Below are 24,916 nucleotides of genomic sequence, written 5' to 3'. Positions count from 1 at the left end.
GACTAGTGCATGTTTGCTTGAATCTGCAGTGAATCCGATGAATCGGTTGTGCGAAGTTATCTGGTGGTCAAACTGCAACAAACGGTGCAGCGGCCTGCTTCATTTCAGGACCTGGAACTGTGGATAAACTCTAAGGGTGTGATGTCATGCCACGTTAAAAGCAACGCGACATAAATCTGTTTCAAATGTTGGGGACAGTACCGGCGAGGCGGGCACTTCAAACGCATCAGTGGTGTGATGGTCCACAGGAGCGCAGCCCTCGGGTGTGTATGACACCGGATACCCCTCTGTAATCATCCCTGAATGAGAGTGTGTTGGGTTAGGGTGAGCACACACGGACAAAAGCCTACACCCATTTGCAGAAATTAAAGTCGTGGGGAGATTAAAGCGGGCCTGAATGAATGTTGGCAGGATGTTTGGGAACGCCGTTTCTCTCTGGTGCCACTGAGAGAGTCTATGAGCAATGACCTTTAGAAGTACTCCCATTATCTGATGTCATATAACCTTCTACTTTAAAGCCTATACTGCCATCAACTGATATAGGTCACCGCTTACTGCTGAGATGCATCGCTTTACAGCAACTGGAAACATCCACTACTAATTGAGAAGGGTTACTTTATCAGGATGTTATTTGATTTTGCTGATTCAACCGATATGTTCCATCTAGTCCCATTATAGGGTCAACATTTTGGTTTGGTTCCTAACTAAATGTCGGCAAAATTCATGTCATTCCCATCATTACTTCCTTCAGTTGTACATTTAGTGCAATTAGCATATGTGAGCATGCTAAGACGCCGAACATTATACATTCTCAGCATGGGATCAGCATCATTGTCATGGTCAGCATGTTAGCTCAAATCACTGCCTCTCTTTCTTATTGTCCTGCTTTGATTTTTCATATTAAAGCGTTCAGTAATGATCCGTACCTCCCCCACAGCTCTCTGAGCACTCGGTAAATCCCTCATACTCCCAGTCGTGCAGCTCCTCTCTCTCGGGTGTCTCCTCCTCCTCCTCCTCCTCCTCCTCCTTTTCACTTTCTTTCCCTCTGTCCAAAACACCGGAGCAGGGCGTACGGTAGCAGGGCTGGCTGGTCACGGGTTTCACCCCCTCACACTCGTCGTCGGGCAGGTCGGCCACAGACTGGGAGAAGGACAGCAACACCTGGCACCTCACGGTCCGCCGCTGAGTCCCGGCGCCACACGTCCTGCTGCAAGGCTGCCAGGGAGCGGGGATGAACCTTGAGAGAATACGGGAAGATTAATGGCACACATAAATACGTAAACACTTGCTGAAGTACACTTCACACACATATGCTAGCAGACTTGGAAAGGCAGTACCATTTTTGGTTTGACTAGGACAAACCAGCAGACTTTAAATTACTTTTGTGCATTCCCCCTGTGTACAGATTTACTTCTAAATTCATAAATCCATTGAGTATTTATGAAATCCAGTCCTGCTGTGGTTAATTGAACAGCTGTGAAGCATTAGGATCAGTTATTCTAGGATAAACGGCTTTCATGTGCATCCTTCCTCGTCTTAAAGTATGGATCACAGAGGGAAAAGACTTCACGAATGCCTGAAGGCCCGTCAAGGTTGGGTGAGAGCTAGAGCCCCAAAAACTGACAGCGCCTCACAACAGAGATACTAGAACTTGAAAGTGTACTCTTGATCGTGAATGAAAAGCGTAGTTATTTTAAGGGTCAAGGAAGGGAAAATGTATTTGCTGCTGTGTTTTCCAGAACATTAATAATAAGTCATTGTTCAGATCTGGTGACACTATACACAAAGTACAACAACAGACACTGTGGGGTACCTGAAAACTCTTCGTACACATAAACCCAGCTGGACATGAGGAGGTAAAAGGCATTTCATCAGACCTTTTCCATTGCGCAACTGTGTTCTAGTCTTATATCTATCCATCTTTTATACTCCACCGTTAGCCCAAATATTTACGACATGCAGCAACTGTCCTCTGCAGGGCGGAGCTCACCACTGTTTATTTTGGAAGATATACTTTACAAAACCTCAGTAATATCAGCAGGGTGCTTTGTCATTTCCACCACAACATCAGAAGACTAACGTTGCTCTTCAGCACACTTTGTGATAATCATTCAGTCTCTTCAGTGTTGAGTTTTTCTTGGTACAGTTCTCGATAATAAATGACAGTTCTTTTGTAAGTAGTGTACTGTGGTTTCCCCCACAAATATACTTTAAAGGACTTTCGGAGATGAGTAATAACGTCTTTTTAAGATTAAGATTAAGATGGACTTTTATTAATCCCTCGTGGGGAAATGGTTTCTCTGCATTTGACCCATCCTAGTGTTAGGAGCAGTGTGCTGCCATTTTGAACGGCGCCCAGGGAGCAGTGTGGGGAACGGTGCCTTGCTCAGGGACACCTCGGTAGCACTTGGTGTTGCCGGGACTTGAACTGGTGACCTTCCAGTAGAAGAGCTGACATACTTTTATAATGATGTTGGAGCTCGGTTCACTTAAGGAGAAGCTTCCGGACCCAGCCTGACCTCACGGACAGTTTGTGGCTGATCCGATTGGTTGAGTGTAAGTGAAGCTCGAGGTTCAGGAAGAGGCTGTCGGCCTTGAAGTGCATGTGTGCGTGCCGCAGCAGGGACACATTATGAGCATTCATTCTAAAAATCAAACCCTCCAAAGCAAATATGGTAGAATGGTTCAGAAATGGGTCGCGTGCGTGAGTGAATCAAGATTGCAATCTTTTAACGATTAACTTTTCAGCCCGAATTCTTTTTTTAAATCGTTTTTGGTCATTTTATTGAAAATAGGAATCTGATTGGATAGGAATATTGTTCAACCCCAGTCAGCCAAGTTGCTTCGGGTAAATCACTCTCTGGGTTTGTAACCTCCCCAAGTACCTTCCTGCAGCAGGCATTATGAGATACATGGATGTCATAAAGGGACCAACCGATGTGCAGCATTCCTCCTGAGTTAACCAGTGCGACCACAACACACGGACACCCTGCTGTTTCATAAGATGCCTCAATAAAGAGCTCGTTATAGCAGCAAACTGGGCTCTTTACGAGTGCTCCAGGACTCGTAGTGTTTTGGACAAACAAATGAATCACCGGCAGTTAGAGCTTGGAACGAAAGCAGCAAAGTCAACATGCGAACCCCACGGAAAAGTGTATCTTCATGCGTTGTTAAAGTACATCTGCGGCTTCGAAAACAATCGTGATTTCACTCGCGGACAAAAGAAAAAGGGTTGTTGTGATATCCTCCAAAGCCCCTCGTTGATCGTATCAAATTAATTCAATCAATGGAGATATTTTGTTTACTCATAGCGGTTAAAATAATCAGTTCTGGCCTCGCTGTGGAACATGTATGGGTTTCATTTTTCAAGCCGTTGCACAGCGGTGGCTCAGGGCCGTAAGCAGTGGAGGTGCAATAAGTCTAACTCAGGAATGTCCTTCTCTTTCCGCTCACATCCGTAACCTGGCCCCATATGGTAGGCAGATATTGTTGTTGGCTTGTGGATGACTGCGTATTATACACAGATATTTATGTGCTTTTCGAGGGAAGGTTTTTTTTTTTGCAATAGAGCAAATTCATATGTCTTGGCGTCCCTCCCTCACACTCTCGCGCTCCAAAGATAAGTCACAGTAACAGATGTTTTGAACTGGCTAACATGGTCGCTAATACAAGTCATGCAAGACACTGGGTACAGTCCAAACATTGTCCATCTTCAGAGGCCTTTGTGAGTCCACTGAAATGTGGGACATCTGGAAGCTTGCTGAGGTAATGCTGGTAGTCAGCTGCTTTCCAAAAAATATGTTTTGTCTTCCACCTTCAGCTCCCCCTTTAACCCTAAATAACCTCGCACAGCAAATTCATTACTTAAACTTAACGATAAACACCTTCACCGGTGCGTTAAACTTCTTATTTACTCCTCTTGACATAACTCTCCTGCCACCGTGTCTGACAAACATGTGGCAGGTTTACAAAGAGGCCTATTTTGAAAAGCGCCAGGAAAATATTCAGAGCTACAGCCACTCTCTGACTCCAAGTTCTTGCAAATGGCCTTTGACATGAACACAACCACGATACTGTTGGGGTTTCACGGCAGAGCCAGCCCTGTCAGCTTCAATTTCACCTCCAGGTAGAAGCTGCGCTCTGAGATGTTGTTGTTGTTTCTGCGATCTGACTTCTTCTTCTGTCCGTGCAGAGTGACAGGGATTATTTGTCTGGGCTACGAAGCTTGAGAGGCTTTATTTGTTTCATTTTAGTAAATTAACAGAATTGTTTCCAATATAATAAAGCATCAGTCACAGACATTTCAAAATGAATTCCCATTAATATCCCTTTTGTGTGCATGCATGATCATGTGGCCGTGTGTTTGATGCTTGCAATAAAACATTTTAGGTTGTGCGAAAGGAAAAAACATAAATACAGAACATAAAAATGCCTCAAAAAGTAGGAGATTTTTTTTTTTTTTAAATGAATATGGCATGGCATAACGTGTTTTTTGTGCAGAGTATCAGTAAATATAAGTACAAATATATATGTTTTCCAATATAATGAAGCATCAGTCAGAGACATTCCGACATAAATTCCCATTAATAGCCTATTTCCTGCGCATGCATGCATATGTGTGTGTGCGCGTGTGTGTGTGTTACTCACGTTGGTTCCTCACCGACGCTGACCTCCTCGTCCAGCTCGATGGCCTGCTTCTGCCACACAGGTTTGGCCTCCACTGGGAGAGTATCTACAGAAAATATCACAGGAAAGACAAAGGATGAGAGAGATTTTAATTTAGAAATAAGGTCAACATTAAGAGTTAAAACATGACAGAAGAACCCAATCTATTACATCTTTCGCCTATGTCTATAAAGCATTATAAACATATATGCTTCAATATCTGCCAAAAGCAATGTTTAATTATAGTTTGCAATTTACACAATGCGTTGTGCAGGTTATAATGTTTAGACAGATACATACATACTATATTTATCCCAAGTTGGGAAATTGTTTTGTCACTGCAGCATTTTGACAGTCAATGTAAAGTAATTACAGATTTCGGAAAAATTGAATAAAATTAAAATAAATATATATACTGTACATATTCTCAGCAAATACATATATTCAGAAGAGTATCTAAACACTACAAAATATAAAGAATAAATTAGAATACTCTCTTATGTACCAATCTACTGAACATAGACGATATACATTCAACATTTGTGTACAGTAGCTTTAAATTAAAAGTAAAATACATCCTTTGAGGTATATTGTTTGCCAATAAGAGTACAGCATGTGCAAATTGTTCATGTTTATAGAAAGGGAGAACCTGAAAAAAATCTGAAGTCCTCTGGAACTCATAGAAAGAGTCTTTGAGCACCAGGAAAGAGCTATATAAACGACACGTATTATTATTATGACGAAACAGACCTACCGATGGATTTATAGCAGGGCACCGTCACCAGGCACTCCTCCTTGATGTGGGGCTTGGTGGTGGGGTTACAGCCTCCAGCATGGAGTCCTCTGTGATCGATGCACAACACCACCCTGTAGCGCAGACCCTGCCCACAGGTGACCGTGCACTGGTGGTGACAGGGCGACACGGTGGGAGAATGGTGGATTAACTCACGGCGATTATCACACACACATTGGTTAACGTGTTAAGTCTCAGAAGCCCTCGACTCGAGGAAAAGCAAAGAGACCTTCCAAAATCCCTGCAGCGCTCTGCTCAGGAGTGAACTTTGTGCACCCGCTGCCAAAACAAGCATTTAAAGGCAAGTTCACAGGGAAGAATGTGCTAGGTAAACAGCGTCCCGGGCCACAAATCTGACTCCCTGGGCCTCTGCTTGTGCACGTACGACTGGTGAGGCTGAAAAAACCCCACGAGGATGATGTATGGGATGTTTATGGTTAATGTAACTGCAACTCTGCCACATCAGTAAGCTAACAGGGACGTTAGATGATGAAGATGCAGCACCCAGATATACTGGATGTGTTTGGTAGAGGAAGAGTTTAAGAATATGTGCTGTTGGTTTGGAAAATCCTTAAAGTTAGATGTGGTGAAGGATGCTTACATTGAGGTGAGCAGTACTCTGATTCACACAGGGAGCTAGTGTTTAAATCCAAGCATTCTCAAGTGTTCCCATCAAAATTCTGCTGGATGTCTGAAGAAGTCACAGCTCAACAGGCTGTCCTCTCAGTATATCTATATTTCTCTATAAGTCAATTAATCATGCTTTTCTTTTCAGACTTAAAAAACATATGAACATGAATGTGTTATTGAATTTCTTTTAGTTTGTGAGGCTTTACAGCAACTCACAAAAGAAAAGCTAATCAGTTAAATCGCTACTCTAAAAAAAGACATATCCAATCAACCTGTGATAATCATTAAAAATGAGTGGTTCAAACAGACTAAAAGTGGACCTACAGGTGACCACTCCTGTGCCAGCCAGGTGGGGCAGTCGTAGGCGTTGCAGGGCTGCAGGATGGCCGTCTTGGAGGAGTAGAGACACTTCCACTCCTCAGTGGTGGTGATGGTGCCCTGCATGTCCTCCTCCACACAGGACACCGAGCGACTCTGGATGCCTCCGCCGCAGGAGGTGGAGCAGGCCGTCCAGGGACTGCTCTCCCATCTGACACCACAAAGCAAAGATAGGTTGGTAAATGTCAGAATTTGTATTGTTGGGTCACTATAGAGTACTGCAGGAATGAGTCCTAAATCCCCCCAAAAAGAGTCATTAATGCACTTCTGGTCATCTTGTCTCATTGTCAATGGTTTTCAGGTTAGACTGAAATAAGGTTTTTGATGTTTTTTTCTATTACGTACAATATCACAGTAAATACTCCATTTATTAATTTTGAAGCTCTTTCGTGTTTTGAAAAAGGCTGTTGCTAACAAGTGTCTGAATGAGACTCCAGAGAATACTAAGTTAATTCCGCTAGTTTAAAACTGCTCATTCCCTGCAGCACTTTATGGTACCTCACAGCTGAGAATACATACCGAGGCAGGGGGTGGTAGAGGTCATATGGCATAATTTGCTTGTAGCCGTCGCTAAAAGGCAAAATCAGTCAAAGAAAATGAAGATTTAGAATCATACAATCTACTGTTGACACGTTTGAAAGAGTGTTCTCTGTGGTCTAACCTGGCCAGGCAGAGCTCCATGTTGCACTCCTGGAGTTTGGGTTTGGGTTTGATGTTCTCGGGGTAATAATGGCAATACTGATCCACCACCACCCGGCCGCTCCGGAGGTCAAAGCACTCTGCTGAGGTCAGCTGGTAGCCTGAGGAACAAGAAACGTCAATGATTTAGTCTTTTATCTACCACAGGAGACTTTTCGGTACTATTCTTTTTTGCATTTTCTCCACTCACCTCCACCACATGGGACGGAGCAGGGGAAGAAGTCGGTCTCTCTCCAGCGGTGGATGATGGGCTGGTAGTAAATGTACTGCACCACACTGTCCGCTCCACTGGAAAACTGCACCTACAGGAACAGTGTTCATGTTGTCACCACAAAAAGTGATAAATAATAACTGAATGAGTGTGACAATAATTATTATAATAATAATGCTAAGCTGAGGCTACAGCTCAGCCGGGGGGGGGAATCGCACAGGCAAAATACAGTTATAAACAGAGGATCGAAGAGCACTTCAGCTCCTCAGACCCCCGGCGTATGTGGCAAGGCATACAGACTCTCACCAACTATAAATCACTAGGCAACATGCCCCCAACAAGCTCCGCCTCCTTCCCCGAAGAGCTCAACCACTTCTACGCTCGTTTCGACCGGGAGAACAAGGAGGTCCCCATCAAATTCGACATACCACCAGATGAACCGCCACTCACACTCTCCATCTCCGATGTCTACTCCACCCTGAGTAAGGTGAACGCTCGGAAGGCAGCTGGCCCTGATGGAACTCCTGGACGCGTGCTCAGAGCCTGTGCAGAGCAGCTGGCAGGGGTCTTTGCGGACATTTTCAACCTGTCCCTGGCCCAAGCAGTTGTTCCCACCATCTTCAAGACCGCCACCATCGTGCCAGTGCCGAAGCTCTCAACCGCTACGGCTCTTAATGACTTCCGTCCCGTTGCACTCACCCCCATCATCGCTAAGTGCTTCGAGAGACTAGTTATCTCGTACCTGAAATCCTGTCTGCCTGATACACTGGACCCATACCAGTTTGCCTACCGCTGCACAGTGGCGGCCGGCCCATAGGGGCGCTAGGGGCGCCGCCCCACCTCTTGCCAGATACAAAATAAAAATAAATATTAAATAAAAATAAATATATTTAAAAAAAATATATTTAAAAAAGAAATATATTTTATATTTTAATTTTTAATGAACAAGGTAAATATCATACAATTAGTATCACAAAAATGTATAATCTACAATACAATCTCGTTTAAAATGGTGTTACGATGTCTAAAGTTACTGATAAGTCACCTGTTTCCTGCCTGGCCTTGCCCATGGCATTAGTTTATCATTACGGGGCAGAGCCCCGAGCGAAACAGCAGCAACCAGCAGGTTGCAAAAGTCTCAATAGTAAACTGTGCCGCCGAAACATAATTTCAGCCAATCAGCGCCGTCAAATATTTTGGTCACGTGGGCGCTCACTTTGGCGCCCATGTTGCTTACGTGCGTTGACGTGATTTGTTTTTTAGACTCGTGAGTAACCAAGGTGACGCAGTATTTGGATGAGAATGGTGTGCAGGTGGAGTCGCCGGAGCCTCGGTCCGCCCAAGAGCTACTCTCCAATCCTTTTGAAAGGAGAAGTTTGGGAGATAAATTGATACTTAAAGACCTTGGACCGGACCAACCCGATTTGTATATATCACAGCAGGATCGTGAAAAATACAACGTATCAACAAGGCTTCTCACATGGCTAGCTGGATGCAAACAGGTAAATGCTATCTTTTGTTTCACATGCTTGCTCTTCAAACAGCCGGGGACAGATACGATCTGTTCAGAAACTAGACAAAAGTTAAACAAGTCCAAACCACAGACTGTCTGTGTCATGGAGAATACAGTCGCTGGTTTATTTATGTCTGTAGGCCGTTGTTGTGAGTGTGTACGGTCGGAGCATATATAGCGTTAGCTTAGCCAAGCTCCATTCAGGGAACAAGCATTCTAAAAGGTTTTTCGCCTGCCGTCTGTCTGCAGACTTGTCAAAGCATTAATTCATGGTTTTTACTAACCGGTATCAGTATGTTGTTACGTCGGCATCATTTAGAAACGTGTATTACAATTTAATCACGGTAAAATATGTTCATGTTGTTGTAGCTCCCGAGCCAGCGCGTCTTGTTTGAATGATGCGAGTAAACACAGCTGACAGCTGCGGTGAAACTCGAGCGACTAGAGCGATGCGATAGGAGCGTTTAGAGCGAAGCGAATATTCGCATCGCGTCCGGTCTGAACGCAGCATTAAAGCGAGCTCCACGCTGCACTGGAAACGCGCCATTACATCACCAGAAGTCCTAATTTAAGGGGTCATTTGTCCCAAAAAAATTTTTTTTACTCACTCTATCAATAGCCCCACCAAAAATGTTTTCCACCAGCCGCCACTGCCGCTGCAACAGGTCAACAGAGGACGCCATCTCCACGGCACTCCACTCCACTCTGCCCTTACCCATCTGGATAGCCCAGAATGCTGTTCATAGATTTCAGTTCAGCATTCAACACTGTGATCCCCTCCAAACTGATCTCCAAGCTTCGCCAGCTTGGTATCAATACATCGCTCTGTAACTGGATGCTGGACTTTCTGACTAACAGACCCCAGTCTGTGAAGTTAGACAACCTCTCCTCCTCCACTTCTACCTTGAACACTGGTGTGCCACAAGGCTGTGTGTTGAGCCCTCTCCTGTACTCCCTGTTCACCCATGACTGCGCTGCTGTTTATGATTCTAACACCATAATAAAGTTTGCAGACGAAACCACGGTGGTATGCCTGATCAGAGGTGACGACGAAACGGCCTACAGGGATGAGATACAGCACCTGGCCTCGTGGTGTGCTGACAACAACCTGGCTTTTAACACCAAGAAGACCAAGGAGATCATCATGGACTTCAGGCGGGACAGGAGCCATGCACACATGCATCAACGGAGTTGCAGTGGAACGTGTGTCGAGCTTCAAGTTCCATGGCATTCACATCTCCGACGACCTCACTTGGTCTCTGAATTCCTCCATCCTGGTCAAAAAGGCGCAGCAGCGTCTCTACTTTCTACGGGGCCTCAAGAAAGCCCAATAGTTGCACGACCCAAAAAATCATAAAGTGTCCAAAATCTGATCAGCTCATTTTCAGACAGGTCTTTATATATATCAGGACAAAAAGAGAGCAAATATTTTTCCTGAAACGTTCAGAATCTCTTTACACAGAGGGGACACATTTTTATGTATAAAAGACATGAAAAAGTGGATTTTGCATAATAGGTGACCTTTAAAATAAGGCCTCATTTGTTTTTAGTTCGGGAAAGTGTCACCACATTAAAAAAAAAAAAGCCTAAAGCAAGACTATATCTACATGTATGCATCAACCCGGCTCCCATTCACTCACATTAAGTGAAGTGGAGACTCTTTAATATGATTTTCCGTTTCTCCAAACTTTCCAGCACTTCGATATGATTTGGCTGTCTACCTTTTAACAGATTAGGCAATTATGCATTTATAAATCCTCAGATTTATGTCTCTGGAATTCATATTTATTGTCTGATCCTGAGTTGTGTGTTTATGAAGAGGGAAGTTTTCACAGGCGTTTCCAAGTATAACTCTTAATGTCCACCCACTGGCCCTAGAGTGTCAGCATGTGAGTGTACGTGTGTAATGCATTCACAACACACACAATGTAAACTCTGTCAAAAATAATCCTATGCTCCAATACTGAATTATGAGGGGAATCTATGAATATGGATTTATGAAGTGTTATGTTGTTACAGTTACTGTATAGTGATTATTCATCGAGCCTCACATTCCTCGATGAATCAAACACACATTTTTCAAGTTAAGCGGAGGGGAAATTAATTGTTGAGAGATAATTCTCGGTGGACTCATCACTATGAAAAACGTGTTTTACATTACACAAATATAATTATTATTAATATAAAAATATTGGATTTTTTCTTCTCTAGTTTGAAACTCTGGTATTACCTCATTTATTTTTTATTATTTTCTATTTAAAATGTTGTATCACTATTACAAACTCTCTTTTATTTTGTTTGTAATTATTTAGAATTCTCTTTCCTAATCTTTTTTTTCATTTATGTATTTGTTATTAGTTTTTTGATTATTATTTATTTGTAATCAAGGTTTTTACATATTTGTTGTCCCTATTGCTATCTCTCCTTTATTTTATTAAAAATAATTATTTCGATTTATTTTCTCCATACAATTTTGTTATATTTAATTATTTCTTATACTAATCACTGAATTATCACTACTACTAGCTCTCCACCTATTGAGGTATTTATCAATGTACATTTTCCTGTCAAGAAATGGGCAACGGAAACTGAATAGCTTGGTCTTCTTCCCCGAGAAACTCAATTAACAAAACCGTGGAGGAAAAAAACCGAGTACAGCTTGATATAGATATACTTAGGCTCTTACTTTGAGAGTGAAATCTGCTCCAAGTGGGCCGGTGATTCTCAGGATCTCCTTATCGGAAAGTTTCTGGAAGTCCAGGGTGGTGTTCTCCAGGAGGAACTGCCCCGTTGTATCCAACACCAGCTCACCTTTCACCCCCTGCAGGGTCTTACTCTCCACGTCTAGAAAGAGGAAACAAAGTGAAAGCTTGAGCAAAATGAAGTTTATAGGTTAAAATACAAGAAAGATTCAACATCTTCTATCATCATCATTTCTTGTCTACATTTTCTCTCGTTACTTTAAAACTAACTGAAACAGCAAATTAAAGGAAGAGCAGTGACCTCTGCACTTTTTGACCTCCCCTTATCCCTGGCCTAATAAGGGTCTTGTGTGATTTCAGCAAGGACTTTTCAACAAAAACAATGGGGGAACGCGGGAAGCAGCAACCAGCAGACACATGGTTACAATTTAAGAGCTTTTTGGCCAAAGAGAAAGAGGGAAATATTAAATGAAAAATCTGTCCATTCAGAAAATCTTTCGACCTGGCCCAGGAAACAATCTGTAAACGAAGCGTGGAAAAAAGCTAGATGCTGAAATGGAACATTTGTTATCGATTTGAAACAGTGTGGAGTCTGATGCCAGCACTTTGACACCAGAGAGATCTGCTGGAAGCCTCACACCTTCTCTGAGCCAGGGCAATGGGGAAAATAAATATCTGGTTATTCTGTGCTGAGTTACTTTCAAAAGCAGAGCCCAAAATTTAATATATTTCAAAATGAAATGTTGACTTCACAATGCTTTTTGGGCGAGATATTCATTAGAGGTCAAGCAAGTATAACTTATAATGGAAAAGTAATATTTGTTTTGAATCGCAAGTCTTTAAAACACAACATGACCGGTAGTAAAACTCCCAAAGCACATGCAGAAAACTTGTGTTTAATGTGCAGTTATTTGGCGATAAAAAACACAGCCAAATACAAATATCATGTTCAACTGTTTTGGATGGAAGGGCACCCTGGACCTACCAAGACTTACACAAGTGATCCGGGCCTTTCAGGACCAGGCGAACATGACGACTCTTAAAGGGGACGACAACAACCGTGTCCTCAGCTGCAGTGAGACATTGAAAAAAAACAGCTTTAAGTATATCATTAATATTTATACAGATCACCAATACAGATACAATAAGAAAACGTACTGATTTGACTAAGAAAGACTGCAGTCGGTCAGAAGGTGATTTGAATTTGTTGAAGTGAAATACTTTACTTTTTCCTGATGCATGCTGGGTCTTGTAGTGTCCTCGCACCAATCTGCAGGATGAGCCATCTCCATTGCACACACCGCAGTTGTCCTCCTTCACTGCGCTCCCCAAGTCATGATCACAACCTACAATCTATCACACATAGACAAATACACAGAGATACTCAGTAAAAGTTCAGTAAAAGTACCAGAGTGTAGGAATACTCTGTTACAAGTACAAGTCCTGCATTCAAAATGTTACTCAAGTAAAAGTACAAAAGAGTGAGCATCAACATATACTTAAAGTACCAAAAGTAGAAATACTCACGATGCAGATTGGTCCATTTCAAAATAATGTAATATGTTTTGATTATAATTATTGATGTGTTAAAGTGTTATCAAAGGCAGTAAAGGGGCTGCAGGGTAGCTTGTGTAACTAAAGTCTTATTTAAGTGTAAACTGTATTAATATAGCACCTTTCACATCATTAATTCAAATCTGCAAAGTAACTAAAGGTGCAAAATCAAAGTAGTGGAGTAAAAGGACACCATTTACCTCTGAATTTTAGTGAAGTAGAAGTATAAAGTGGCTTAAAATTGAAATACTCAAGTACAAGTATCTCGTAAATGTACTCTATACCACTGCAAATACATAATTCATCAAAAAAACATTATCCAAAACTTGTCCAGCAATATGATTTCTAATTTTCATTTTTATCAAAATAAATAAACTGTGAAATAATAAAAAGAAGAACAAAGATACTTGTAAAATTCCCAGTAATATTATGTTGAGTTCTAGAAGATTACTATTGAAAGGTTATGGTACAAATATCAAACCATCCCTCTGGCCTCTTCCATATTCAGACCAGATGTATCGTTTCTACTTCTATAATAGCCTGCTTAAACTGTCCCCCAGTGTTTTTTTTAAACATCATCTGCAATCATGCCGAGTTGATTAATGGAGTTTTTAACTATTTCTGTCGGTAAGATAAAACCAGACCCACAGTGTGATAATAAGCCTGGTAAGAGAGCCTCTGCACACACAACGAATGGAACGTCATTTCATTCAACCGGGAGAAAATGCATTGTAAAGTGTTTCCTGTACCGTCACTCAGATATTATCCTCATTAAAGATTCATCTGTAAAGCAGATGTGGAGACGTTAGTATTGTTGGTCAACGTACTGTTTAAGTTGTATTGTTTAAATAACAATAAAAACATGTGTTATGTTTTTATTTCATTTCTGGCACAGAGCATTTGTCTTAATTAATGAGCTAAACAAGCTAATATCGTGTGGACGAGAATATACTTCAATAAAAGTAAGATATTCAGTTTTAGGGACTGATTTTAGCTTTAAATTGTATTAAAAAAAAGGCAAATGCTTAAAATTCATGTTCAAATAATCTGATTAATCTCAAAAAGGTGTCTCAAATGAAATTGTCAAAGGATAGTATCAAATCAAAGCTGAAGTTTTAATGATTCAATTAAAATGTTACATTGAGTAAGCTGCATAAATACTCGGACCACATCACCCCTATCCTCCCGACTTCCACTGGCCGCCCATCAAACAGCGCATTGACTTTCAAATCTTCCTTTTCACTTACAAAGCCCCCCCCCCCCCCCCTACCTCTGTGACCTCATCCAACCACACACCCCCACCTGTCGCCTCAGGTCTGCTGACCCATCAGAACAAAGCTCCGGACCTGGGGTAACAGAGCCTTTGCTTACTGTGGCTCAGTGGATAGTGTGCTGGACTTTGAATCAGGGGATAGCAAGTTTGAGTCCCACTGCAGTCAGCATGTCGTTGTGTCCCTGGGCAAGACACTTCACCCCAAATTGCTCCTGTGGGGATTGTCCACAGTACTTTTTTGGATAAAAGCGTCTAACAAATGACATGTAATGTAATGTAAAGTAAAGCGCTTTGAGCACCAGGAAAAACGCTATATAAATAACATGTATTATTGTGTTTGTCCTAATTTTCTTGATAAGATTTATCAAAACTATATTTATTGGTTTCTTAAAAGTGTGTCTTTAGACCCTCTATTTTGCCTACGTAATACAGTAAGTGTGGGGCTTATCATGACAGATACATTCAAAAGAAGCAAGATGAAGTCCTCACAGTGGGATTCTTCCTCCTACCTGGCACACTCCGCTGATGCACATGTCCAAAGACTCGGTGTAGCAGCGGGTCCCGTCCAGCACTTTGGGGGCCAGCTCCATCACGAGGCCCGACACTTTCGCTTTGCACTTGAGAGCGCAGGGGTTGTCGGCGTCATTGTACACAGGAAGCCACTCGTGGTACTGACCCTGGTACCGCACGTCTGCGTGGGCCGAACACTGCTGGGCACGGAAGTCACCGGAATCTGGAGGACAATCCTGAGGGGGCAAAGAAAATGTTAAGCCGATTTCTATAATTAGTGCAAAGACCATCACAACTGTAATGCAGGAGAATAGAGATTGCTGAATGTTAAAGTAGTCGCTAACTGAAAGGAGAACTGGAGTGATGTTCCCCTACTTAACTTCTCACTGTCTCTCAAACACGAGAATCATACATGACTTCACCCTTCGACCATAAACCTTGGTAACCTAGTGACAGTTCCACCACTCTTATCACAATGTGCTCAGCTCATTTCATTAAGAAAAAGGCCCTTAAAAGCGTTTTGAATTTGACCAACTCACCACATTAATGCAGGTGCGATATTTGATGTTCTGCCCTTCACAGGTCCTGCAGAAGACAGAATGAACATGTGAGGTTAATGATGAAAAAAACACAATCCAAACCAGCCATCTTCTCCAACTATTGACTCTTTTTCGGAATCCTATATTGATGATGTAACAACATTTAAACAAGGGCTTTGTGATATATTTACTAAAATGTAATTTCATTCCAATTTTGTGATGGCCGATTCACACGAGGGGGATGTTTGTGTGGGGAACAGGATGAAACAAGTCCTGCAATATTGCAATGGAGCAAATTACGATTGATTTCAAACTTGCATAGCCTACTTGAGGAAAAAAAAAGAATAGGTCAAAGTCTGAAAATGAACTTTCACAAACTTTAGATATAAAGCAGGACATAAGGTATTAGAACATGTTTAAAACAGAGTCCATAGGTACTCAAAATCCAAAAATAAAACTCTAAACTCTTTTCTAAGTGGTCGGTGTGGTCATCGCTTTGTAAGCCAACAGAAGTGCACACACAGTAGTAGAGCAGAGTGGCGTCTGCTGAACAGATCGGAGCGGTTTGGATCACGACAGTCCGCAGTGTCTTTACCCAAACGATGGAGCTAACCGCTTATTGAAAATAAGGATTCCTTTGTGCTTTGATGCCGAGTGATGATAAACCATTGATGGTGACCATGATAGGCCTATTATCCGAGCCCCCGGTGGAAACTAATCAAAGGATTTTCTTTTGAGTTTTGGAAACTCGAGGAATTCCAGTGTCGTCGTCCTTTAGCTAATCTGGAATCATGATTGGAGGCAACATCGTGGAGTTTGGACTCACGGAGGAGCGATGGCTGGAGGATGTTGTACAATAAGATTCCAGAGAGCGGAGGGAGTGAATGTGAAGTGTGTGGCATGGGCATGGCAGGAACATTAGACTCCGTTACGTATCCAGACGGTCCCCTCTGCCGAGCCAAACAGCGGGTCACGAGGCTCGGACCCAAACGAGAGCCTTTCAAAGACTCCAGAGACAGGAGCAAAGAAGAGCAATATATATATATGTAGGGGCAAAGGGAATAAAGTGAATTTCCCTTTTCATTTCCTCTTAACTTTGGAAGCTAAAGTGAAGGCTAAGCAGAAGTCGGGCCGGGACTGGAGATTCATCATGGCGTCATTATAGGTTAGGGAAAAAAACGTCAGGAGCACACAACACATAACTCAAACTATGGCCATGCTCTTTCCTGCCAAATATTCACAGAAGACACAACTACATCAATGAGACTGCATCGAGAGTGACACTAGCATCTAGCGTGCCAACAACCCCATTCTTAGACAGGAACTCAAATCTATAGTAACCATGAAAAATGAATTCCCTTCAAATATTGGATATGCATTCAAGTGTTCTTGGCTCATAATGTCTATATGTATGTCATCAAGTCTTCTCACTAGATTGAAAGTAATTGCAACCGGGCTCCATGACCTTTGCCATAATATTGATACACTTGAGGTGGGTGGGCACATGAATAGTTCAAAAATTAGTCCCTGTGATCAAGTTGGGAAATTAAGAGCATTCAGGACATCGAGGAAGGTTAATATAAAGTTGAGAAAGATGAAAGAATAGTAGAAAAGTGAAATACTTATTTCCTTTGTCAGTACGTTTTTGGAAAAGAGCCGGAGATCCTTATATTTTGAGGATGACAGATAATGGGTCACATCTCATAAAGTGCAGGTCAAAGTCTTCACTTATCCAGTGGAATATCTCTGGACCCACAAGATGGATTGGGAAAGTAATTCGTACAGACATTCATGGTTCCCAGACGAAATATCTACGTGACAAGCTGACTTTTTCAGATGTTTTTAGCACTGCAAAGGGTGGTCCCTTATTCTGTAAAGGACACATAATCAAGGTGCCAGGCCCAACTTAATTAGGGCAGCTAAATCAGTCATTCCCTTGCACAAAATGCTCTTTTAACCACCACCCCCATCTAAAAACAAGACTTTATAACCTGGCTTTGGTGAACATTCCAGTCATTTAATGCTACTGCCAGTAATTTCTGCTAATCAGAGACCCAATGAAAAGTAAACACATCCTCATCTGGGTGAGAAGTTATTTGCAACCCTTATATACGTATTTAACTGGTTCCCCTGCATACTGTAGGACTGTGCAGCTTTATTTCTTCATGTTGGAACGTTTTAATGGGGTAAGTCTGCTAATAATTATATTTTTTATTATCTGTAAATCTGCTGATCGTTTTCTAGATTTCCAAAAGGAAAAATGTCTATTCCAGTTTCTCTAATTCCAAGGTGATGTCTTCAAATGTCTTATTTTGTCTTTCTGAACCAAAACATAAACACTTTAAAATGATGTAAAAAAGATAAAGAGATGAAATCACTATATTTGAGAGGCTGAACACAAAATTATTAATAAATTATCAGAATGGTTAGCGATTATTTTCCCGTTGATTTGAAAGTCAACTAATTGTCTCTGCTCTATAATAGGGTACGTGACTTTTTCAAACATTGAAAAAAAAGCCAAAATAAAGTCAAGGCTGGCCTCAATTTGATAAACAATAAAAGACCAATATGACCAAACCACGAGCCTCGTAAAAGAAATGAGCAGCGCTTTCTCTCGCCATAACACTCAATCCATATGTCCACACTCGCTTCCAATGCTGTTGTTAATAATGGAGATTGTGATCAAGTGAAGGGGGGACTAATGAGGGCCAGCAATCTGCGCTGTGCATGCGTGGTTGTCTCACTCGTGCATTTCAATATTTGGTCGTGTGTGTGTGTGTGTGTGTGTGTGTGTGTGTGTGTGTGTGTGTGTGTGTGTGTGTGTGTGTGTGTGTGTGTGTGTGTGTGTGTGTGTGTGTGTGTGTGTGTGTGTGTGTGTGTGTGTGTGTGTGTGTGTGTGTGTGTGTGTGTGTGTGTGTGTGTGTGTGTGTTTAAAGGTCAGGGAGTTGGAATGGTATAGGTTTGGAGGGTGTCGCAGGCCCGTTTCCAGCCTCTCTTTCCAAAGAGTCACACACACACAAGGGGCCTTGTGCTGGGCTTTAATGACGCCGTTTGATCTGCTACCCAGTCCCAGGCTACAGCTCCCGTGTTCCCACGCAACAGCAGGGTGAGGCGGGATGAGGTGGGACGGAGGGTCCTACCATTTCCTCCCCAAAAATAAAATACATACATTACTGCCAAACAACACACAAGTTTGTAAACATACCCGTCGCGGACTTCTACACCACCTACATCCCACATGAGGCTCAGACCCCAAACACCTCTTAACACGTCAATTGCTTTTACAGCCAGTAGCGTTGTAAGGTGTTACTGACCAAAATAATCTGGGCAAGCCGAGAGAAATGACCGCTGCTGATATCATTCAATGAACTCCTCAAAAAGCCATTGACCTCAGTGTTTACAGAGTAGCACATGGGGGGTCTAGCACTTTCAGTTTGAGGTTTTCACAGCCTCATGCTCCCCAGCACCAGTGCAGACAGATGGTTATAAAGCACCTTATGGTAGACTTCAGGTATGATCTGCATTCTTTTTTTGTCTTTGGATAGTTGTAATGTTTTACGATCTCCCCCTGAACCCCAAACACTGAAACAGGGGCGACTTTGGCAGCATTCCTGGCTACCTTTAGCGAGAGAGCAATACATTCGCGGAACTGTAAAATAGAGGAATCCAGTGAAGTCACCCCGCAGCTATTTCCCAGTCAATAAATGTGACAACATTTTTATAGGAAACATACCCTCTCATTCCCTTTTCTCCTATTTTCTCTTCCTTAAATCCACTTGTAATTGACCACTCTGTCCATTACACTTTGCCTCAAGCTTTAATCCCGAAGTGCTCCGTTAGCTTGAAGCATAACCAACCGGGCGACTTTGGCACCGGGATGAAAGGACAAAGAGGTCCAAAGTGCAAGTTCAAGTTCGTCCCCAGACTTAAGCCGAGATGATGAGCAGTGGGAATCAAACCAACATGGGTTCCCAAAGTCTATCACAGTAAAGTTATTAAAAGTGACATGCACTTTGGCAAGATACATTGATTGTTACTGTAGGCTTTGATTTACAACAAAAAAGGGTCATTACTGAAAATCATATCCCCATCGTCAAAGTGAATTCAAGATTAATTCTCATATGGCCGTCTAGACCGCACTAGGAGGTGGATGGGCAAGTGATCTCAGTTGACCCCTCAGGGCTATTTAACCATCACATTACAGCCATGTGTATTGTGAGCACTCTCACTGCAGCCCATGGGAATGGAGTGAGATTTACTCACACTACTAGGGACGCTGTCTGGATTTATTTGGCACAACGGCCCTGAGCAAAAAGAAAAATAACCCCCCCCCCACACTCCCCTCCCTTCCCTCTCTCGAAATCTTAAAGCTGTGATATGGCACTTTAATGGAAACCAGTCAGGACTTAGCTCTTTATAAAGGGAGATTACCTCAGATAGTGTTTTAACACACTTACAAATCGTCGCTTTTACTTAAGGTTTGCTTTACTCTAAGTACGAAGGGTCCACAGGACTCCAAAAAAGGAATGCCAATTATTTTCAAGGGGCTGTTTTTAATCAATTTATCATATTTGATGGACTTTTTTTTTTTATCAATCCCTCGTGGGGAAATGGTTTCTCTGCATTTGACCCATCCTAGTGTTAGGCGCAGTGTGCTGCCATTTTGAACTGCCCCCGGGGAGCAGTGTGGGGAACGGTGCCTTGCTCAGGGACACCTCGGTAGTCTTGCCGGGACTTGAACTGGTGACCTTCCAGTTGCCAAGCCAAGTCCCTATCGACTTCGCCACCACCGCCCCACCGCACAGTTATGCATTTCACAAACAATTAAGAAAGACATAGTTCACATGTACAGTACATGCTTCCTTACAGTACATTATACCAACTCTGATGAGTGATCACAACAGATATTGCTTTTGATTGGCTTAACTAGCAATTTAGTAAATGCACTTTTGTTTCATTAGTTAAAATCATTACCTTAAATTCCATTCTTGGCCACATTAGGTGTGATTTTGAGGTAGATATTATGATTACAAATGTTGCATGAGTATCACCAATGGTGTTGCTTGAAGATTCTCTCCGACCAATCACAAAAACACCAGGTACCCTGAGTCTACAACATTTGCTACAATAAAGCCCAAAATGGCAAGTAGACCATGCTGTGGAAACCCCTGTATGGAGAGCATGTGTGAGACTTACTTGGAACTGAGGCATCTTCTGAGGGAGTATGAGGCGCCTCCTCCACAGGTCCTGGAGCATTCACTCCATGAACCCCAGGCGTCCCACAGAGTGTCTCTGTCCTCCTCGGATCGCGCCGTCCTCGAGCTCTACAGGCAGAAGAGAAGGAGGACGTGATGAGTTACCCACGAGAGCTCTGTCATAGAAACCATTTAGCATTCTCACCTTTATCACCACATCCATTCAAACCAATGCAATGTTGTCTTTTATATTGTTTATCATCATCTCTGCAAGTCCCAACCAAACGGATTATTTCGTATCCCTCTTTTGCGATACAATATGTGGCTTCCTTGGTTTAATCAGGACGCACAGAAAAGTCAGAGCTGCTATCCTGAATTAAATGCCATGAGCTGCTGAAAGAGAAACAAGTGCACGTGACAGGATGAGCAAGAGTGCAAGAGGAAATAATCAAAAGCGCTCAACTTTTCCCCTTTTGAATATCTCAAATATCATTCTTCAGATTATGAAAAGTTAGTCCTCTCTTTAACTCCGGGCCTCGCGTGTGTGTCTCTCTGCTAATTGCATTGTGCTGTATTTGGCAGCAGAGGTACTGTAGGGATATTACTGCAGGATCCAAAGTCAATATTATGAGAAGATGAATCCTGTGACTGCAAGGACAATGTGGATCTTAGATGAAGAGAAAGAGCCAAGAAATAAAAGATCCTCTCCACCCTATCTTAAAATATTTGTACGACTCTTTGCTTTTCAAGGCCTTTTTGTATTTCCAGATTAGATTTGCACTAAAGAAGGTGTTTATTTGTAAGGCTGGCGCTGTCATCTGATGCGGATCACCTACTGCTTCACATGAGTTATGTTTCTTTGTCTTGGCTGTGCTCAGCAGCAGAGCTCTTCTCAATGCCCTTTGCAGGTCTGACCGAATGAAGTCAGAGCGATACGTTACAGATTCAGATGGAGTAAAAAGGAAAATATATTGCTTCTGCGATCGAGAACAAGAGCAGCTTAGCTCCGTGGAGGTATTCCACTCAAAGCTGCCAAAATAGCTGGTTCTATACCTGGAAAATTAAAGAAAAGACTTGGAACCAAGACTGGGACAAATCATCCACCTTCCATGGCAGCAGGAATGTGGTTTCTAAGACGTGAGGTGCAAACACATTCAATGAAATAATCTGCCATTCAACAGAGGCTTTAAGGCTTTGAACAGGAATAGATGGGTCCAAGAGAACATTATCATTGTGTACAATAACCTGAACACTTAAAGCAGTCATTATAGTGTAGGTGAACCATGAAAGATTATTTGAAGTTTTCAAAAAGGCAGCTTTCGTGTGCTATAGACATTGCACGGGATCTGTACACCAGTTTGTGCAGCAGAGTTTTTGAAAGTCCTAAAAATACAAAGTCCTGCAGATTCGGAATGAAATGTGGTGCACAACAAGCCCTACTACTCGAAACACACTGCATAAGCCAGAGAACATTATGTGTAACACCTGCCCTCAAAAAGATGTATGCCCACTGACCTGACAAATAGTTTACCGTGAATGTCCAGCCTTGCGTTTGAGATACTAAGCCTTGGGATTTTAGAAGAAAAACTCAGGATACGCCGAGTTATTTTGACCTCTTTGGCCCCTTTCCCCCCAACAGCATGGCATTGTGCTTGGTCGACAAAGATGAATGGATTTCAGGGGAAAGCAGAATCGAGGTAATAATACTGCCTCGATTATTTTCTTTGGGTCACGGTAGCAACAACTCCCATGCTGTAAGCTACGGAGCGAGGGTGGTGGGTTCACGTTATTAAAAGTGTGTGGGGACGGATATAAATGGCTGTCAGTGCTGATGACGCCTGAGGAACAGCAGAGGGGAAGGGAGAGACCTAAACACGCCACCAATGGAGCATGCGGCCAAACGCATCGGCTCTACTTTCTGCACGGGCCAACAATTCTCGTGTTTGGATCCACGGTAAATAAACACAGGCAGTGCTCTGGGCAGCCGGTTAACACACCACCTTAATTCTCCTTTCAAAAGCAATCAGTGTGTTGCAAAGCCAAGAGGGCCAGAGGCAAAACAAGGCGGGTGAAGACAGAGGAGGGGACGGAGGGATGGAGATGTGGAGGTTGTTTGGCTGGCGGTGCTGCTATTGTTCTCAATAAAAAGGCGGAGGAACACAAGGCTCACGGCAGTCCTGCTGGGACTTGGATCCAATTATCAAAAGGCTCGGGTATCGACTTGGAGCCTTCCTAACCTCTTTTGCTCTGGGGTTTTATTTGCACTGTAACACTAGCATCTACACAACATTTAGACACATTTGTTCTCTGGCTCTTTAACTTTTAGAAAAACAGCAAACATGTGACCACAATAGGCCCCTGTGGCTGTCAGGCATCCAAAGAGGAAGAGAGGAAATGAGCACATGATAAAAAAAAAGCCCCATATTATGTTATTCTGATGGACAGATTCGAGTCACCTGTCAGCAGCTGAGACTAAGGACATTTTCCTTGAAGATGGAAAACTCATCGGCAGGGGAAAGAAACCAGACGCTGGAGCCTTTTTTCGCAGACTGTGTCAATATACACACGATGGCCTTTTCAGTCGGAAAGACATACGATATTTTGCACATCTGCTGAATCCCTTGTCGTGTGCTCAACGCAGCACGCCACTGCACTCACCGTCGAGCAAGGCACTCACTGCAATGTAACAGGGAGGGCTAACAAACACATGACAAGTCTTCTTTTGTGACTTATCAACAACAAAGGAGGCATAGGGACGTTTGAGCGAACTCAATAACACAAGTCGGCTCACACTACCTGCCTTGTTAGAGCTGAAATGACTCCACCATCTGAAGAGCGCATTTCTGCTGCATAAATCACTTCATCCAAAAATACATGCAGACACACTCCTACACAGGAAAAGCAATCTATTAGAACCCACGTATTTAAAGTATTTAAATCAATACATTGAATATAAAAGACAATGTTTTTTTGTTGGATAAAGATTGAGGAAAATATGAAACGTTACAGTACCAGGATGAGAAGAGCTGTCACCAGTAGCTTGCAAGATACAACATGTCGCTCCATGCCTCCCAGAGTGTGTGAGTCACCCTCTCCGGGTCTCAGAGTGTGTGTGTGTGTGTGTGTGTGTGACGCTCGGCTCCTCCAGGTCACTGAGTCGCGTCTGCCTGCCGGCTCCTCTCTGACTCGCTCCCCTTCTTCCTCAGGAGTAAGGGGAGGGGAGGAGGGCTGGGAGTGTGTGTGTGTGTGTGTGAGTGTGTGTGTGTGTGTGTGTGTGTGTGTGTGTGTGTGTGTGTGTGTGTGTGTGTGTGTGTGTGTGTGTGTGTGTGTGTGTGTGTGTGTGTGTGTGTGTGTGTGTGTGTGTGTGTGTGTGTGTGTGTGTGTGTGTGTGTGTGTGTGTGTGTGTGTGTGTGTGTGTGTGTGTGTGTGTGTGTGTGTGTGTGTGTGTGTGTGTGTGTGTGTGTGTGGGGGGAGTAATCGGACAGGATCCGAGCCCCACGAGTCCTTCAGGTCTGGCACACTAGCCAATCAATAAATGTGCCTCAGTCAAGCATGCTAGTTCAAACAAGGAACAGGGCCAGCTGCAACCTCACAAGTGTGTGTGTGTGTGTGTGTGTGTGTGTGTGTGTGTGTGTGTGTGTGTGTGTGTGTGTGTGTGTGTGTGTGTGTGTGTGTGTGTGTGTGTGTGTGTGTGTGTGTGTGTGTGTGTGTGTGTGTGTGTGTGTGTGTGTGTGTGTGTGTGTGTGTGTGTGTGTGTGTGTGTGTGTGCGTGTGTGTGTGTGTCAGTCAGAGAGTAGGAATAATGGCAGACAGACAACAATTGTAAACCAATTTTCTTTCTTTCCTTTGATTCTTTCCATTTCTTCTTCTAAAATCTCAAATGTCTGCCTCTTACACTCCACTTTTCTCCTCATTTTATGTAGCTCATGCTGCTGCTTTTCATTTCTTTTTAGCTCTGGACAGCTTTGTTCAGTCGACTGCCAGCACTGTGTTTTGGAAATGTCAAAAATTCTCAGTTGTACGGAGCAAGAGAATCTACTAGCATGTTTTGGATTTTGGTTTGACAGCGTTGTTTTTATGAATATGTTAAGAAAAAAACTGAAATGTCCATGCATGCACAGATATGCCGACTCCAAAACGTCTTAACAAAAGGAGCACATGACTTCATGTCCGGCTGCTCACTGTGTTTGGTTTTACAAGGAGTTACATGTGAGATCCCCATGTAAAATCAGATGACATAGTCCAGTCACTGAA

General features: G+C 42.8%; 1 protein-coding gene across 3 annotated transcripts in view; it reads right to left on the bottom strand.

The window, feature by feature from the left end:
* The window catches only part of adamtsl3 (ADAMTS-like 3), a 103,030-nt gene that overhangs the window by 11,728 nt on the left and 66,386 nt on the right, over positions 1-24,916 (bottom strand). Inside the window, exons 1-14 of one of the 3 annotated variants that reach the window (XM_034106170.2) lie at positions 23,675-23,864; positions 20,664-20,791; positions 15,468-15,513; positions 14,928-15,164; positions 12,818-12,944; positions 12,587-12,661; positions 11,576-11,733; positions 7,356-7,467; positions 7,128-7,266; positions 6,986-7,036; positions 6,413-6,617; positions 5,420-5,567; positions 4,648-4,732; positions 927-1,237 (exon numbers count right to left, since the gene is read on the bottom strand). In XM_034106170.2, the coding sequence (XP_033962061.1) occupies positions 927-1,237; positions 4,648-4,732; positions 5,420-5,567; positions 6,413-6,617; positions 6,986-7,036; positions 7,128-7,266; positions 7,356-7,467; positions 11,576-11,733; positions 12,587-12,661; positions 12,818-12,944; positions 14,928-15,164; positions 15,468-15,513; positions 20,664-20,791; positions 23,675-23,728 (1,876 nt within the window). In that variant the 5' untranslated portion in view covers positions 23,729-23,864. Of the gene's footprint in view, positions 1-926; positions 1,238-4,643; positions 4,733-5,419; positions 5,568-6,412; positions 6,618-6,985; positions 7,037-7,127; positions 7,267-7,355; positions 7,468-11,575; positions 11,734-12,586; positions 12,662-12,817; positions 12,945-14,927; positions 15,165-15,467; positions 15,514-20,663; positions 20,792-23,674; positions 23,865-24,916 lie in introns of those variants that run through there. The other 2 variants (XM_034106169.1, XM_034106171.1) reach the window with 2 other exon arrangements.

Source organism: Pseudochaenichthys georgianus, chromosome 18 (assembly GCF_902827115.2).
Source record: "Pseudochaenichthys georgianus chromosome 18, fPseGeo1.2, whole genome shotgun sequence".
In the NCBI taxonomy this organism is placed as follows: Eukaryota; Metazoa; Chordata; class Actinopteri; order Perciformes; family Channichthyidae; genus Pseudochaenichthys; species Pseudochaenichthys georgianus.
The sequence above is the reverse complement of the archived record's forward strand: the minus strand, read 5'-3'. Positions and strand labels throughout refer to the sequence as shown.